This window comes from Stegodyphus dumicola, chromosome X1 (genome assembly GCF_044657685.1).
Source record: "Stegodyphus dumicola isolate Sdum_Otavi_A_Nest chromosome X1, ASM4465768v1".
Taxonomy (NCBI): domain Eukaryota; kingdom Metazoa; phylum Arthropoda; class Arachnida; order Araneae; family Eresidae; genus Stegodyphus; species Stegodyphus dumicola.
In genome coordinates, this window is record NC_140780.1 from 124781887 (window position 1) to 124800864 (window position 18978).

The 18978-nt window shown below is 34.8% G+C and overlaps 1 protein-coding gene across 1 annotated transcript in view; it reads right to left on the bottom strand.

The window, feature by feature from the left end:
* The window catches only part of cu (NADP/NADPH phosphatase nocturnin), an 80204-nt gene extending 62336 nt beyond the window's left edge, over positions 1–17868 (bottom strand). The window contains exon 1 of the mRNA XM_035352003.2: positions 17618–17868. Within this exon, the coding sequence (XP_035207894.1) occupies positions 17618–17742 (125 nt within the window). The 5' untranslated portion in view covers positions 17743–17868. The remainder of the gene's footprint in view (positions 1–17617) is intronic.
* Between the last annotated feature and the right edge of the window lie 1110 nt (positions 17869–18978).

Genomic DNA, 18978 nt, shown 5'->3' on the forward strand with positions numbered 1-18978 from the left:
AATTTTTCTCTGGTCAGGTGCATCTCTTTGTGTTCTACTGCACCATATGCACAACTAGGTACATGTTTTCCGGTTACTTGGAAAGTACTGGAATTACCAGGCACAGTAGACCAGCCAAAGCAACAAATATAATTATGTGGGAAATGTTCTGCTTCGTCAGGCTAGCTTTAAATTAGATATTCAAGAGCTGTCAAATTTCACGTCTACTACTTACCAAAGCATCAAGGCACAACAGGTTTGCTTCTCATGATAAAAGTTTTCTTTTCATCACACAACTTTGCTTTGTTCGAGAAGTGTTTGTTGAAAATAAATGAAGCGTTCTAGGCATTGTCCGGAATTCTATGTTCTTCAGACATCACTTGAACTGAGCATCCGTTGAATTTGCTGAAACAGAAAACCCTAACTGCGACTGGTCAGTCTTAAGTCTAAGGATTTGTTGGTAGTGTGTTATTAGCAGATGTAAGACTTTTATAGAAGTCTTTAAAACAGCAACACTATTTTCGTAATTCTCTCTCTCTCTCTCTCTCTATATATATATATACATATATAATATCTAACACAGTTTGACAATATACCTTTAAATTTTCAATTTTCAGTACATTCCTTCTTCAATAATACATACTGCACCCTTTTATGTCATTTTTTCCCTGCAGAGCTTTACATTGGTGTAAGCTTTTATCCAGTCATCACTTAGAACTCAAACAAAGCATAAATACTCCAGTTGCTTTCTATGTATCACTTTTCTCGCCTGCTGTCGCTTGCATAAATCATGTTCGCTGCTCCACAATATTTTTTAATGTTAAAAAATGTAACTCTATAGTTCAAAATTGTGGTATGTAGGTTGCCTCCATTGTGTTGTGTCATGTAATGAGATATGTTACGCAATAAGATGTTTATAAGAATAGGCATGTAATAAACAGATGTTAGGATTATCAAGTGATATTTTAGTTCTTCAAATGAGTTCCAGTCATCAGCTACGCTACAGAGTCAAGTTATCTGCTGCTCTCCCCGTCCCTGCCACTCCAGCCATAAAAACTGAGTGAGCGGTTCTAATTCTCTCTTCGTATAATTTATTAGCACATATATGTGAGCGTCGTGTGTGTGTGTGCGTGTATGTAAGATAAAAAGTATTTAAATCAAAATGCTAACTTTAATTTGCAATAGTCCTTTAATTTTCCTATTTTTATTTGGATATTTCTCCTTTACATCCTTTACACAATGCTGGATTACGCAGCTAATTCGGAACTGAAACTCAAAACTGTAAACGAAAATCCAAAATTTTTTAACCAGGTCTCCACGGCGGATGTCGCATTTCGCTTCTACTTCTTCTGCTAACGTTTACTCTCTTCAAAACGACCTTTTTAAAATGTAACGATACAGATTTAATTTTCCAAAAACAGGCTTTATGTGTGTATGTGTCACATACATATAAATGTAATAAAACACATTTAAATTAAAATCAGGCCTTACTAAGGATTCACATACTTCTCATGGTTTTGTTATAGTTTTGGTCATCGTAATGCATTTCCTTAATGCAAAAATCTGTTCAAAAAAAAAAAAAAAAAAAAAAACTCGACTGTGCTTTAAATGTACTGCCGGTGTAAATACAGTGCTTCAAAGGTGAATACCCTTTAAATGTAAATACCTCCGGTGAAGCAGCATGATGTGAAAACAGCTTCCATGAAGCTAGCCATCGATTGTGATGGTAGATGGGAAGGAATAGAAGGCAGCAATAACAGTGCCTGTTTTGAAAAAGCAGATACTGCGTTGATTTAAAGAAGTTGAGGAAAGGGCCTGTAAGTTGTACCCGACAGTGAAACGCATAATTTTGATGTTTAGGGGCCGAACTAATTAGAGTCTTTCTTGCAGTAAGGGATAGCGTTGCGTTGAAATCACGCTTATTCGGAAAATACCAGATGATGGGGGAAAGAACTTACGTCGTTCCTATTACGGGAATCTGAAATTGTGAAGATATTGGATGAAAAGAAACCGAATGGAGAAGTGGTACAGTTGATCATGTCAAGATTTTTACCGCAGGTATAGATAAAGTTTCGGTGAATTAGGTAATCCAGGTATGCTAGAAGAATCAGCCAAAATGGCGGTGAAGTATGAAAATAGTTGATGGGCCGAAAATAGTTGTACGGATAGATCTGGCGTGAGAGGCAACAGAAGCTTCGAAGCAAAAAGTAAGGATGGTCCAGCGGCTTTGTGTTGGAAAACGAATAATTTACTCCCTTCAAACAATAAATCATACAGTTCCGCTGACGATTACTAGAAATTAAATATCATAACCAAATATCCAATTTCATCCCTCATCAATAATTGAGGAATTAATAAGGGAAATTAGATCTACTAATATTGTAAGGATCTTAAGTTTTACTAACGTTTATTTTATTTTAAATCTTTACTATCACTTCTTATTTTCTACTTCCGGCCAGAATTATAAGCGTGAAGGAGTTTATGCAAAGTTGTCTGGCGAACGCCAAGTATTTAAGTGTGGCCTTTTTGCCAAGCAGAAGAGAGGAAGCCGTGAGTTCGAAGCAGGCCGCTTACCTTAGAAGTTACGCAGTTGCTACTTTGCCTTCCAGGCCAGAGGTTTTAATCCTCTTGATAAATTAAACGTATTGTAGTGTTCACAGTCTCTGTGCTACATACGCTTCCTGTTATTATAAGGCCAATCTTATTCTAAAGTTAAATTAGAGTTTAGTTTTATTTTGATATCTTTTAAGTTAGACCCCGAGTGGAGGGTCATTGTATTCCGAAGTACGGAAGTCATTGTACATAAAGAAAAAATAAAGGGTTTTGTATACCCTTCGTCTATATCCTGTCTACTTACTACAATTAGTGAACATAGCTTTAGTAAGCTCTCTATTCTAGTCAGGTCATTGTATGTTTCCGAAGAAGGTTAGAAGAAACATTGAACCTGATAGTGGCGCCCGACGAAGAATAACCATGGCCGAGTTTCAAGAAGAACCTGTGCTGCCTGCAGAAACAGCTCAGAATCCAGAAATGCCAGCTGCCGCCCTGGAAGGATTTGGGTACATTGTCCAGACCATGCGCGCTTCGATGAAACCAGAAGCAACGTTTAATGGAAACTCACAGGTAACCAGTTTTTTTGGAAAAATTGGATGACCACTTCATGCTCTACCCCGTGCACGAGTTTCAAAAAGTTACCTTAGCTACCAGCGCTTTGAGGGGCCAAGCGCTTAACTGGTTCAAATGTATCGGCAGAAGTCTCTTGGGTCAAGCAGGAACTCCCACCTATACCTACGAAAATTTCAAGACTGCCCTACTAAAAGCCTTCCTGTTGTAAGGGATCGTGCGAAATTAGAAACAGAACTTTTCAGTATATATCAACAAAGAATGGAAAACCTCTCGAGTTTTATTTTAAGAAAAATTCACGTTTTCAAGCTCTTGTATGGAAACCGTCCGGATCCTGAAATAATTCAAGTGATTTTGCCGAGGTTACTACCCCAAGTGCAAGACTTTATTGAATTGAGAAATCCGACTACACTGGAAAAGTTATTTGAGCTAGCAATCCAGTTTGAAAGTAGAAGAACGGCGGACGTCGAAAGAAGACGCCAGTATCAACAGCGAAACCAATTTGGTACGCCAAGACTACAGCAAACTCAAGCACATGGCTACGGAGAAAAAGCGAATCAGTGGGCAAGGAAACCCGAGCATTCAAAAACAGCCGGCGAACGTCGACAGTTCAATAGCAACCCAGGAAAAAAGTCTCAAGGCCAGTGGAGAAAGAAGGAAAGCACCGAAAGGAAAAATAATTTAAACTAAAACGGATTTCTGCTGACGAGAGGGTGCGGAAATCCGAAGGCCACGAAAACCCCTCTTCCTACAAGTTAAATACAGTAATGGTGAAAAATTTAACTCTTCCGAAGATTGAAGTCTTGGTAAATAATATCCCGGCCACCGCACTCCTGGATACCGGCGCGCAGTGTTCCTGTGTGGCAGAAGTCTTTTTTAGAAAGTATTTTCGCAAATACCGCATATATAATGCGGATAATACAACAGTATTAGCGGCGCAAGGAGAACAATGTAAGTGCGTAGGTAAAGTACCTTTGTACATCCGTATCAAGGACGAACAAGTAAAGGTGATGTTTTTTATAGTAAAGAATTTGCAAGCACACTTAATACTAGGAATAGACTTTCTTTCAGACGCACAAGCTACACTGGATTTTAATGAAGCGTCTCTTAAGCTGACGATGAAACCAGTGCGTGTAGAAAAGGTTGAACCGCCAAGGTTAAATCTTGACCACCTGCCTAATGACGAGCAAGATAGAATCCGACAAGTGGTAAGTGAATTTGCTTCCTTATTTAGTGATATTCCAGGATTTACCCAGGTTACTAACCATAGTATTGACACCGGAGATGCATTGCCGGTTCGTCAAAAACCATACCGGTATGATAAGAATAAGGAAAAAATTATAGAATGGCATATTACCGATATGCTACGTAAAAAGATCGTAAAGCCTATCTCAAGTAGTTATGCTAGTCCGGTGGTTTTATGTAAGAAAAATAATGATTATCCTTTCGAGCATCCAAAAAGGTGGAGATTCGCTATTGATTACCGTAAATTAAATTCCATAACGAAATATCCGGTATATCCGTTACCGATTATAGAAGAAATTTTAAGGAACATAAAATCAACCAAATTTATGACGACTTTAGACTTAACGAATGGTTATCTTCAAATAGGGATCAGGCCTGAGGACGTGCCTAAGACTGCTTTTATAACCAAGTCTGGCACTTATGCATTTTTGCGAATGCCGTTTGGCCTTTCAGGCGCCCCAGCAACATTTCAGCGATGCATGGACATTGTGTTAAGACCTGTTCTCGGAAAGTCCACATTTATCTATTTAGACGATATCATTATTACTAGTGATAATCTAGACCAACATGTACAGGATTTAAGACAGGTGTTTTCTTTATTAAATGAGGCCGGTCTAAAAGTTAATGTCGAAAAATGCAAATTTGCAGCCCCTGAATTAAAATATTTAGGTTACAAAATATCGCAAAAAGGGATCGAGACAGATGAATCAAAAATAATCGCTGTACAAAAGTATCCGACTCCAAACACGGCAAAGAAGCTCTCTTCTTTTCTAGGACTTTGTTCATATTATAGGTCCTTTATAAAAGATTTTGCGGCTATCGCTGAGCCATTGTTAAAATTAAAAAGGAAAAAGGCAAGATTCTCGTGGACGGCCGAAGCCAATAGTGCTTTCGAAAAATTAAAACAAGCATTAACGCAAGCCCCTGTGTTGAAATTTCCTGAAAAGGATGAAAATTTAGAAATTTCAGCGGATGCTTCGGATTATGCGGTAGGAGCGGTACTTTCGCAAAATCAGCAGCCAGTGGCATTTTTTAGCCGAACTTTAAATCAAACACAAAGAAACTATTCCGCGACCGAGAGAGAGGCACTTGCAGTTCTGTTAGCAGTGCAAAAGTTCCGAGTCTATTTTGGAAAGGCGCCGATAACAGTATATTCTGATCATGCGGCGGTAACTAGATTGTACTCAGGGAAAAATTTATCCCCAAGGTTAATAAGATGGGCACTCAAGCTGCAAGAATATAATCTGGTAATCAAGCATACCCCCGGAAAGGAAAATATCGTAGCAGATGCCCTGTCACGAATTAAATTAGACGAACAGGGTAATACCGTAAAAGTTGCAATGCTGACAGCGTGTACAATAAATTCCCGAGAAACTGTAATAACCGAACTGGGTAAGGATCCTGAGTTTGGAAGTATTTATGAGTATTTGAAGGATCCTGAAAATTTTAGCCACCAAGATATTGTGGCGATAAGAAATAGGGCGGCCCATTACGAACTAATAGATGGTCTATTATTTTATACAAAAACTACGAATTCCAACAACGAATTTCGACCTGTTATCCCAGCTAGTCTTAGATTAAATATCCTGCAAGAGCTCCATGACAGCCCTTTAGCTTCTCATGCTGGTATTCGAAAAACTACTCAACGCGTACGCGAGGCAGTCTACTTTCCTGAACTGCAAAAGTTAACAAGGGCGTATGTCCAGTCCTGCCCAACATGTCAAGCCGTTAATTATATTAATTTCCGCCCGGCCGGGTTTCTAAATAGTATTAAATCCGAATTTCCAAATGAAATAATCGGCATCGATTTATTGGGCCCTTTCCCAAAAAGTCAGTTAAACAAAAGTCGCTATCTCCTTGTTATAGTTGATCATTTTAGTAAATGGACCGAAATTGTTCCCTTAAAACGAGCCTCCGCGAAATTAGTTACCGATTCTATTTTAAATAAATATATTTTAAAATACGGGGCGCCCCTAAAAGTTATATCGGATAATGGTCCTCAATTTGTAAGTAATATATTTGAAGACATGTGCCAAAAACTGGGCATACGTCATTTAAAAATGGTCCCGTATCGGCCGCAATCAAATATAGCGGAACGGGTCAACAGAAATATAGTGAAAATTATCCGTAGTTATGTTAAAAATTTTCATAAAAGCTGGGATAACTATGTCAATGAATTTGCTTTCGCCCTTAGGACCGCAAAACATGATACAACGGGCAAAACTCCTGCTGAGTTATTTCTAGGCAGAAAGGTTATAACACCGTTAGATAAACTATTTTATGTGCAACAAAGAGCCCCAGAATTTAAAATGGGTGATATAGAAAAACTAATAAAAGAAGCAAAAAAGAATACGGAAGTAGCACAAAGAAAACAAAAATTGTATTATGACTTGAAACGACGGGGAGTAACTTATAAAGTAGGGGATGAAGTACTAAAAATTAAGCATTCACTTTCTTCAGCACCAGAAGATAAAACTGCCAAATTTTTTCCACGCTTTGAAGGACCATATGTTATAGAAAAAATAACTCACGCTGTTGTAGTGTTAAAGGGAAGAAATGGTGAAACCTGTTCCGCAAACATTGATCAAATCAAGCCCTACTTCGATCGTAATAAAATGCAAATCTTTTCAGATCTTTTGCAGGATCCGGTACGGCAGACACCGCAGGTACAAGTTCCAGAGGTGGGAAAACGACAGGTACAAGGGCAAGCCAATGAGAGACAGAAGCAAGTGAAAAGAAAATTGCCCCGCGGAAAAACTGAAGGTAAAAAGAAAAAGAAGCCGTTCCACCGTCCAGAAAAGAGAGTTCACGAACACCCCCAGAATGAGGAAGGGAGAAGGACGACGTATGTGGAAAAAACCGGGAGAAAGGACGGCAACTATAACCCGGCTGTGAAACGGAAGATTGACTCATCCGACAGAACTCTCCGCAGCAAAAGTCGCCGAACTGCGGAAGGGCCATCAGCGGCGGAGGAAAAAGTACAAGAAAAACTTGAACGGCCAACAACGAGGTCCAAGCAGGATCACGACAGAAGTTTCCCGGTTCCACCAAGACCAGCTGCCTTCAAACGGCCAAGACCACAAGCAGAGCACAAAAGGAAGATGTTCAAGGGTGGCCGTAGTGGTGAAAAACGGAAGCTTCCAGAGGAAAGCACTGAAGGGCGAGCCCGTACAAGAAGGAGGATCAACCAAGCTACGGTCTGCAGCACCTTTAAAGACTGGGCCCAGAAAAGGATGTCTGAATATTACAAAGATAAGTAAAATTTTATGTTACTTTACAAACTTAAGTTAATCTTTCATTCTTACTGCAAGTGGCAGATTTCAAGAAGTTTTACCTCATGCGAGGTCTACCTTTATCGCCAAAAGGGCGAGAAATGAGTTGTGACCGATTTTCTTATTATGTTTTTCAATTACTCGCGCGTAAAACTAAAGTTGATGTATAATAGCGTTGTATAAAGACTTAAATATTGTAAAAAGTTATTGTATAAATTTTATTTAAAACATTCTAACAAGAAAGAAGTTTTAGTCTGAAAGACTTTTTGAAATGTAGTATTATTTCAATGTAGAAAGAATTGGCACTTGCTTTGAAAAGAATAGAAGTTAACAATGTACTACTAATGTATGTTTTCAAATGTGTAAAATTAACGGCATCTTGATATGTTCTTGTATACATGTGAACTGTTATTTTGAATGTTTAGAAATACCGTGATATGGTAAAAGTGAAAGTAATGTTAAAAATTTGTTATTCGTGTGACTGTAAAGATTAAATCATGGTGAATATGTGTTAAAAGTTGAATGATGTAGTTAGGCTCTCTGACGCTACACTTTAGAGTTAGCCACTTTCAGAATAGTACCTCAGGGTCTAGAGTTGAAATTAGGGTGTGTTAAGAGGTCTCGTATGTTGAATTTTAACACGTTAGTGTTTTGATTGTAGGAGGAAGTGTTGAACACATAGACAGAAACACATTCGTGTTCGGTGTTTTTACAACACATGTCAGAGAGCACGGGGAGAGATAATTAAAATAGTCATGAATGAAATAAGAATGTTAAGAAAAGTATATTCTATATGTTATTTGCAATGTCATTCCGTAACATTTCATTAAACTAGTTTTCCTTCCAGATCTCTGGAAGGAACCAGAATTGAATAAAGCTCCTGTTTAGATGCAGTACAGATGAAAAAGAAAAAAGATTGTTGTATATTCCGGGAGCTGCTATTGTAACAAATTTCTTTCTTTTAGAATTTTCTAGTTTCTAGCTAAGTTATGACTGTAAAAGGTTGGCCTCGCGTTAGTTTCTAGAGCTAAAAGTTTTCAACAAGGTCGTTTTAGACCTCAGTTTCAAACTAATTAACTCTGGCGGGAAGTATATAAGGACCTTAAGTTTTACTAACGTTTATTTTATTTTAAATCTTTACTATCACTTCTTATTTTCTACTTCCGGCCAGAATTATAAGCGTGAAGGAGTTTATGCAAAGTTGTCTTGCGAACGCCAAGTATTTAAGTGTGGCCTTTTTGCCAAGCAGAAGAGAGGAAGCCGTGAGTTCGAAGCAGGCCGCTTACCTTAGAAGTTACGCAGTTGCTACTTTGCCTTCCAGGCCAGAGGTTTTAATCCTCTTGATAAATTAAACGTATTGTAGTGTTCACAGTCTCTGTGCTACATACGCTTCCTGTTATTATAAGGCCAATCTTATTCTAAAGTTAAATTAGAGTTTAGTTTTATTTTGATATCTTTTAAGTTAGACCCCGAGTGGAGGGTCATTGTATTCCGAAGTACGGAAGTCATTGTACATAAAGAAAAAATAAAGGGTTTTGTATACCCTTCGTCTGTATCCTGTCTACTTACTACAATTAGTGAACATAGCTTTAGTAAGCTCTCTGTTCTAGTCAGGTCATTGTATATTTCCGACGAAGAAGGTTAGAAGAAACATTGAACCTGATAATATTATAACAATTCTTCTGGTTATTTTCAGACAGCATAAGGACACGCCAAAAATGGCGTTTATAGCACACTGAGGATCTGCGAGAAGCTTTTACACTAACATGAAGCGGGTCTGAAAATGAATGCATAGAAATGTAAATCTGCTAGAACTTCGACAACTGGGTCACGAAATAGGCTATCGAGGCAACAGATGAATAAAAAATTACGGCAGTTAAAAATTATTCATCATCCGCTACGAAGAAGAAACTAACGTTGTTTTTAGGATTGTGTTCATACTATTTTGGACGTTTATTAAAAGAACAATCTAATATAGTAAAACTAGTAAACAGAAATGTAATTAAAATTAATCGGAGTTATATAAAAATGTTATCACTCGCCCTGAGAATGCGGCGTCAATGAACTCGCATACGCATTAAAAGGGGCAAAACACGATCAATGTGGGAAAAATACCCGCAGAATTATTTTTGAGAAGGAAGCTGGTAACACGCGCTGGATAAATTGTTATTAGTGGCAAAGAGAGAAGAAGAATTAAGATGAAGGATATCAAAAATTAGTCGATGAGACAACCAGTAATCCCGATAAAATCTAAGCCAAGTGGAAACTATATTATGATATGAAAAGGCACGAGAAAAAATTTAACGTCGGGAATGAGTGTTGTAAGCATTCTTTTATCTTCGGCACTCAAAATGTTTGTCCCAAATTTGAAGGACCATTTGTAATTGTGTAAGAGCTGTGGTAGTTTACCACAAAGGGGAAAGTAGTTCCGTAGTCACAGCAAATGTAGACCAAACCAAAACGTTCTACTGAACGGGCTGGCATGCCACTAATAAGCGATAAACCTGCTTTATGAAATGGCTACTAACGCTGAAATGTTATAAAAAATTTTTATGCAATATTTTGTGTACATTAACTATCAGCATGTAGTAAATTGATTGAATGAATTATGACTTTCTTACACACAACAGTTTTTACAGCCCTACTTTAGATCACTAATATTAATAAACTTTTCTGTGCAGAGAGCATTGCTCAAATTTTATAGGAATTAAGTTTTTTCCTCCAAAATTTCATATCATAGATGCCAGCAGTCATACTCAATCTTTCCCCCAATACTATGAATTTACAATGGAGAAATAAAAGACTTGATTTCTCAATAGCAAACACAGGTAAATCACATTAATTGAAAAGACTGACCCTTACTGCATATTTTCTCCTTTTTAGCAATGTACATGAAGTAAGAAATGCGCATGCAATGCATGTTAAGTATTTCGTCTGCTAATAAAAATTTCGCACCTTTATTATTTCCTCAGAAAATTTGAAGGCTTGACGTAAGTAGTGACGTGTCCCGATTTTCCGCCCTGACGAAATAGGCTTTAATCTCAATTTTAATCAGATTTTCATTTAAGTGCAGTTGTATCGTAAATATTAGCGGTTAAACCGATACATTCCGGTCTAAGTCCATATCAGGATCACACAACCACTTTCAGTGTTGAAGACCTTAGTTCCAAAGAGTATTGTCGATCTCACTGCAACTGGTTTGGAGCTTTATCGTCGTCGTTGTTGTTTTTTTCTCCTCATGAACGTCAGTTTATAAATTTATTCGTACCGTATATAGAACGCAACAGATAAACAAATAAGGATAAAGTGTACCAAATTTGGTTATCTGATAATATCTATTTGCGGAAATTTCGGAAGAATACTTTGACCCTACGTCAACGCCATTAGGAGTTTCGTTTCGCAAAGAAATAAATTGCGAATATCCAGCTGTGTTACATAATCCTTTTCGTCATCGTTTTATTTTTTGACGCGAGGTTTGTCTCACACCTCTACTCTTCCTGCTATTTTCTTTTAACACAGAGGGGGGGGGGGATCTTGAATATATTCCTAGCCCTTAATGAAATATGTAAAATAATAGTCACGAAATATGTTTGAATAGATTAAAGGAAGTTCAACAGCCTTTAAAAGACAAGTTACCGTGTGCTAAATGAGGATTTCTTTTCGTTCAGCCTTTGTCTATTAAAATCATTTTGTAGCTTTTTCTAATTGTGTAGATTCCTAAATTCTAATATTACGTTATCGGAAGATTTAAAAAACATGTCTTCCTTTCTTTCACTCCATATTCTTAGAAAGGTACAGTTTCACTGCTTCTTAGTTTATTGCACTATCGAAAAAGTAGAAAATACATATATTCCTAAAAATTAAAATTTACATTTGCTGATAATACTTGCTTAATTTCATTTCGCAGAATACCCCGTCTGTTTGTTAAATGGAGAAAGTACAAGAAGAAAACATTCTTCTAACAGTTTAGACGTCTTCTAGTGAGAACTGCTGTTTCTGAGGTACAAAGAGCACAATAAATAACTACAAATTATAAAATTGGATACTTTCATTAGTCAGATGCATGCTTTCCTGGAATAAATTTTCTTATTTATTTTCTATTGGTTTTATCTTAATAATAAATAACTTTCGGAACTCTGCTGAGAATTCCTTGTGCTATCCAAATTTCATGGATATATTAAAGGGAAAATGTAGTACTCCTAAAACTTTCAAATATAAAAATAAGACAAACATTTTGAGGTAATCGACATTACTAAGACTGCTCATTAGGAAGCTAAGTCACAATATTTTCCCGAGATAATTAAATCATTTAAGTTCGTTTATTCTGCAGCTTTATTATCATACAACAGATTATTTTGACTGGGGAACAAAAACTAAAGAAAATTTAATTTATTTTGTTATAACAGGATTGTCTATTATTTTATTCAGTGTGGGACATGGAAAATATTCATTACACAGGAACAATAAAATTGTTTTCAATAATGTCGGAATAAACTGTCGATTCGAAGCATTTTAAAGTTCATTAAATGTTCCAATGATTTTGTTAATTACTTAAAATAAAATAAAAAATATAGGAAAAAAAGAAGTGTATATTTGTGACAGTTCAACGTTGGCTTTAAGTCAAATGAAATCGATTTCACTGTGAATGAGATATTCAATGCAAATATCACATAAGTTCCAACTTCTTCACGCATTAAAGTCTCTAATGCACTTAGAAATGCATTATGAGAAACTATATTGCCTATTTCTTCTGATATTCAACAAACTTGTGTCATTAAAACTTCATACTTTCCACAAAACACAAAAATAAAATTTAAATTTAAGCTCAAAAAAAGGAAACTACGCGAGCAAATTTGATCAAAACAGGTCACATTTCTTTCAGTTCTTGTTTCCCATCCGAAAGTGCCTGATGAATGGTAATAAAACTTCAGAATATCATTTGCATTTTACTTAAATGGCTCCGTCATTTTTAGTCAAAAAAAAAAAAATAATAATAATTTTGTTACTCTAAGAAATTTAGTTGAAAATTTTACGTTAAACACTGTAAGATTTTCCCAAATTTTGATTATTTTGATTTTATACTTGTGTCATTAGAATGTTTGATTTGATACAAAACTCAGTTTTAGAATAGCTGTATTATTCCGCTACATAAAAAGAAAGTCCAGTCCTATACTTACAGGATTTTAGAAGTTTAAATTAGCGTAATATAGCCTCTAAGCCTTTTATCTCTCTCTTCCTAGATAATTAATCCCTGTCGTGTCAAGATTCTACAAGATATCGTCTTAGAACAGATTTTCGCAAAATATTTTTCTCATATAGTATCGACAATAATGCGGAAATGATTCAATAGTGATTGAAATGCTGAATGATAGGATTCAGTTGAACCCAAAGTTAATATGCAAGCTGCCTAAATTTAATATTCGAAACACTTAATTCTGAGCTTGCACCATCACAACTGCAGTTACATTATTCAAATTTCCAAGCAAATTTGCGCACTTAAAAAAAGTACAGCAGTCTTGTTTCATCGTTTATCTTTTTAGTCATTATTTTAATAATAGACAAATAAACACACAATCAATAAACAACACAAGAATAAATTTTATTGAACGAAATAACTATACATAATTCATCACAATTCATTATAAATTATTACAACAGTATGCAAACTTCTACATTTTAGTACTTTAAAAGATATTTAACTCGAGCAATGAAAATTCATTTACGTAAGTCTTGTAGTAACACTGGACAGAACTATTACTACGAAATAAAATTGTTATTATTCTACAAAAGAATTATACCTACATGCCACAGATATATTTTTAATAGACATTATTTTTTAAGTTTTTTAAGATGAACTGTTTACTTAAATGTATTGTTTGACAGCCTGCGCCGATCAACAAACGTGATAATTTCATAGCATTTACCTAAAATTCTGAAACAACTAGAATACATAAAAAGTCTCAATGTCAATGTTTCATATTTCCAAAAAATTCTGATTTTATGTTAAATCAGCTCACACTACAAAGCAGAGGTGACCAAAGGGCGGCCTGTGTGTCATATTTCCAGTATGAGAATCTACTCATTTCGGCTCACTATTTCTTTTATTTTATTACATTAATTTTATCTTTTGAACAATTATAATAGACAATTTCACAACTTAAAGATAGTTCGATATTGAACATTTCTTCAAAATATCTGTTACATTTAATAGCTTTCACAAACCGACAGGTTTCCGTTTCAATAAAAAAAGAATAAGAATATTATTTATAAACTGGTTGAAATCTAGAGCAACAGAGTAAAAAGACCCTGCCATCGGACCCTTCAGAGTTTCATTCGAGATATACAACAGATCTCTATATCTTGATGCTTTTCTGAATGGCAAGCGATTGTTGTTGATTTTTCACTAAGAGTTTCTCTTTTTTTAAAAATCATTATCAAAATTTCACTATTACGTCGAAGTATTAAAACAAAATATTATAACATCAGAAGCCGATGTGAACTTTATCGCTGCTAAGAAAGACATACATAATTTTTGTTTTTCTACTCTGTTTAAGGTCATGTTGCAGAGATAAACTAAACTTTGCTCATAATTGTCATACTTAAGAAAGGGAGAAAGGGAAAGAAGGAAAGGAAAAAAAACTTTAAAAAAATGCACTCTATATTGCTTAATCGAATCTTAATCAGAACTATAAAAATTTTAAAATCTGAATCGACGAATTCTTAATTTCAAAACACAGATTTAGTGCCACTTTCCAAGATTAAATGTTCTTAAATATTGGTTTCTTCAACGTTTGTTTTAATGCGAAAGAAGACTAACTGCATCCTCTTAACTGGTACGCTGTTTCTAACTTCGTAATTAAATTTACATTAAAACATTTACAACTATTTCAAAACTGCGATGTGTTTTCGTCCGATTTCGTAACTATACAGAACCAAATTCAGATGGAAAAAATAAAAAAAATTGTTTATTTGACTAACCTAAATTACTGGAAATATGTTTCAGTAATGATGAATTTTCTGAGTATGCTAACTTCAAGGGCTAACTAATGTAACATGCATTAAAAATTAAAGAAGGGAAGTCTAAGCATTTCATGTCTGTAAAAGCTTTGAAGATTTTCATTATTTGCTTGCACTATTTATTTTTTCCTTGCGGTTAAAATCCAAATAAATGTGGATAAACATGATGCACACAGTCAAATACAGAAGTCCACTCGCCATCTCCAGAAGCACGATGAAATTTACAAACAGAATTTCAGTAAGTTTTTGGCAAAGCATTTTCCTGCAGATTGAAAATACTTCTAGCCGTCCGGGTGCCCTGTCCTGCTGTCACCCGTCACCTGTCACTTCCTCATCAGAAAACAAAGCTATTTACCAAACCTTTACAGACATCTTACAGTTGGAAAAACGCAAAATAACGTAACATTTTCACGAAATTGCACAATATGCATGCACGTGCATATTGCGCGAGCTAATTTATTCATCATTTGAATAGTTTACATGTTTTATTTAGATTATATCTAAGAAAATGAGACTTCAGTTGCTGTATGCAACAGAAAGGCATGGCACAATTTTGTGCCCAAAATAACTTCATTATCTATTCATCAACAGAAAGTTTTATCTAAATGAAAAACAATTTCTGATGCAATAAATTAATTTCCAGTTTTGCGCGATTTCAAAATAAGCAAGTTATTAAAACTGTATTTGATGTTACATTTAAAAATACGGTAATAATTCTCTATATAATTTTGTTTTCTGTAAGATCACATTATGCTGCAGGGATAAACTAAAATTTTCTTAGACTTGTCGTACTTAAAAAAAGAAGGAAGGAATAAAGAGAAAAACTAAAAGAGTACATGCTATATTGTTCAGCCGAATCTTAATCAAAATCTAAATCGACGCGCTGTTTCTGAAATTTAGCTTACAATCGAAACCAATTGAAAGCCAATAATACAATATTTCATCTACAAGTAAATGGTTTTGCTAGGAAAAAAAACTGAAAACAAAAAAGCTTTCTAATATTTAATTTAGGGCAGAGAGTGCAATAAATGTAAAGTAATTATATGCTTTTAATATTGTATTGTTAGTAAATGACTAGACAGAGCTGACAGAATTGAATAAAAAATTCCGAAAACACGAGCTTGTGTTATTATGATTTATTTCACGTTTTTCTTATATTCTACGCATCAAATTTCACTGAATTAGTAAAGCAAAACAAATACAGAATAGCTTCAGAAAGTGTACAAAATCAAGCAGTCTTTTTTTTAAAGTAAAAGTGTGGCATTAACTTACTAGCTCTATAAATTCAAACACGAAAATTAATAGGTTAGGTTATTTGAATATGGCAAATCAAAAAAGGGCTAGCTGACTAAGGAAAGAAATGCCTTCGTGGAGGACTTTCCGAAAGAAACTGACTCATATTCAACCAAAATTAAGTACTGTAAGCTATTGTATTGAAGTGCATAATAAATAGCATTTCAATTTACCCTTCATTTAGTCAAATGTTATTGAAATAAATTATCCTTATGCGATAAAATCGAATGTAACTTGAAATCTGAATAATCTGCTTAATATCTGCATGCATCTAATAGAATTTAATCTATTCCATGCAACATATATGATTTTCACGATGAGTAAAGAAATACATGCAGTTTTATTCGAAAGTATGATCTTGCATTTCAGTTAAATTTTCATGGGCATAATGCGCTGAAATACGCACTTTTTCAAATCTCCAATGCTTAGCTTCTCCAATTCAGTGCACACGTTAGAATATTTAAAAAAGAAATAAACATTAAAAATATAAAGAAATCGAAAGTACAACTCATGAATTAATGCTAATACTTTCCTGGTATTTCCTTCTAATTTAAATGCCCACGATGATGATGAACCTTGACACAAAAAGGGATCACTAACCCTCAGCAATCGAACAACGCAGCATCGTTAAGTATAGAGTGGAAGCATTAATAATAATCAAACCTTGTGTCCTGTAACCTTCGAACTCTAGAGATGTTTTTCAGTGTCAATTAAAGCAAACGGAACTCTTTCTTGCCTGTGGGTATGTTTACAAAGAATGAACGACATCTCATTGCTACCATGAGGAAGTAAATTACAACCCGCATTTAATATAAGAATGCTTTCCCACCATTGCGCAATTGAAAGTTCATTGGAACATTGCATTGTTGAATGAAATAAGGTATGAACTATTTCGGAAGGTTTTTATTTATTTAAATTAATACAAAACGTGTTTTTCAGTAAACAATATTAAAAAAAGGTTCATTCAATTAATGTTTAGGTAAAACAATTTTAAGGAATAAGTACTGTCTTTTTCCGTTACTAGGACAATGCTAGAATTTATAAAATGATAGAACAGACAGAAAATTTCTTCCTAATTTTTTGCTCGGTAACAGAATTTAGCCATTTATGGTGACAATAGAAAAGTAAAATTCTCTTGAATGATCTGACTCATCACAAGTTCTTGTGATTCGATAAATAAAACTAAACAAGAGTATTTTAATTATTTATTTTTGTAATGAGCTTTGAGATGTCAAAATTTGTTTAAATTCTTGCAACGCCAAAGTTAAATAAAACTAAAACATCAGTATATAAATTAACTGCTTTGAGGATAAATTACTCTATGGTAAGAAAAAAATTCTAATAAATGTATAAGCAGATCTCACAGCATACACAATTAATTTTACAATTCCTAATCAATCTTACATATTATAAAAGTTTTGCATAATATTTTGTATGATAACTAAGAATTCAGGAGTTAACATATCGCGGTAAAAATTTATGTAAATATCAATGTCATTTAAAATATTTAGGAAGAAAATATAAAATATTTATTATACGGAAATTAAATTTCGCAGTTTGAATTCTCTGAAATCGCCCAATTGACTTTGAAATGTATCACGAGGATGTATTCTAGATTGCTAAAGAAACCATCTATAAACAAAGAAACGTAATTATTACCGAAAAATTCAGTTATAAAATAAACTTACATCTTAAGTTTGGCAACTCTGGAGAAAGCCCCCGATTCATGAAATCCAAACGAGATCTCATAACTGAAAATTTTGGGAATAAGCAACACAATGCGCCTATGAACGAACGTTAAAGACGAGCACATAATTGAAAGGAGACCGAAGGTTTTGTCAAGAGCACCGTTCCACACGCATGGAGTTTCGAGGCAGCTAAACAATTTTTCTTTTCGAACTCCCAACGCCAGCAGGCGGTTGCATCATCTACCTCGAGGAAAGAGAATATGATTTGGCAAAGTTTGGGCGTTAAGTCAACGAGCGAAAATAAAAAAGAAGATAAGTAAATAAACCTCATCCACGTAAAAAGGATGAAATAAAGTAAACGAAAAGCAATGAGGACGGCGAGAAAGTTGAAATGTCTGCTTCTATTTTTAGTTTCTCTTTACTCTAGTATACTGCTACGTTGCTCTCATTCACCGACCTAATCACGCTCGCCTGTCATGCAGTAACCACGTGAGAGGTCTTCCTCCGCGTTCAAAACAAGCAGACGATGACTCTGTTCTCTCAGTTATCCTTTTGTTCGTTCAGGAGGATAACTACCGACGGCAACGTCGTTTTCTTCTTTGTTCCCGATATAAAGATAGAGTTCTAGTTATGTGCTGTAGTTAGTGCTACAGACATTTAAACAATTAAAAACAAAAGTTTCCAATGAATAATTTGCCCCATCATTTTTCTTTCAACCACTTTTCCCGGATAAGTTATGATCGGCATTTTAAGAACCTTTTTTGTCTTCCGTTTGCTTAACTAGTAACCAATTTAAACTAGTTTTGCTGCTGTATATATAAAGTAGTAATGAAGGAAAGTGGGAAGGAAAAACGGGGGTTAGGGTACATTATTTCGTGTGCATTCTCCCGTTTCAGAACTTCAATATATTGTAACATCTTTTATTTATACGAAGTTTGAGCACTTTGAACGTGAGTTATTACTCTGTAAGACAAAAAAAAAAAGAAAAAAAAAAAAAAAATCCCGATTACAATACTTCCTTTTTACTTCGTACAAGGAAGTAAAAAAATGAGGGAGAATCTGAAGGGAAGATAAATTTCTTCCATAGAACATTTTCCTCATAGATATTAATGAAAAAATATATGGTTAATATGTGTTCAATGCTTTTTCAAGGACTAAAGGTTTTCCTTCTATCTACCATTGTGATAAACACATCCAGTTAGAAAATCGAATGCCTCCAGTTCGATTCTTAACTAAAGTGCTTTTGAGTTTTCAAGATTCCTGCTCACAAAGAACTTAATAGCTCTACAGTTTCCATTATGGGAAATTAGAATGCAGATAAATATCACAAGATTCAGAAATTCTAAAACGTAAAATAATGA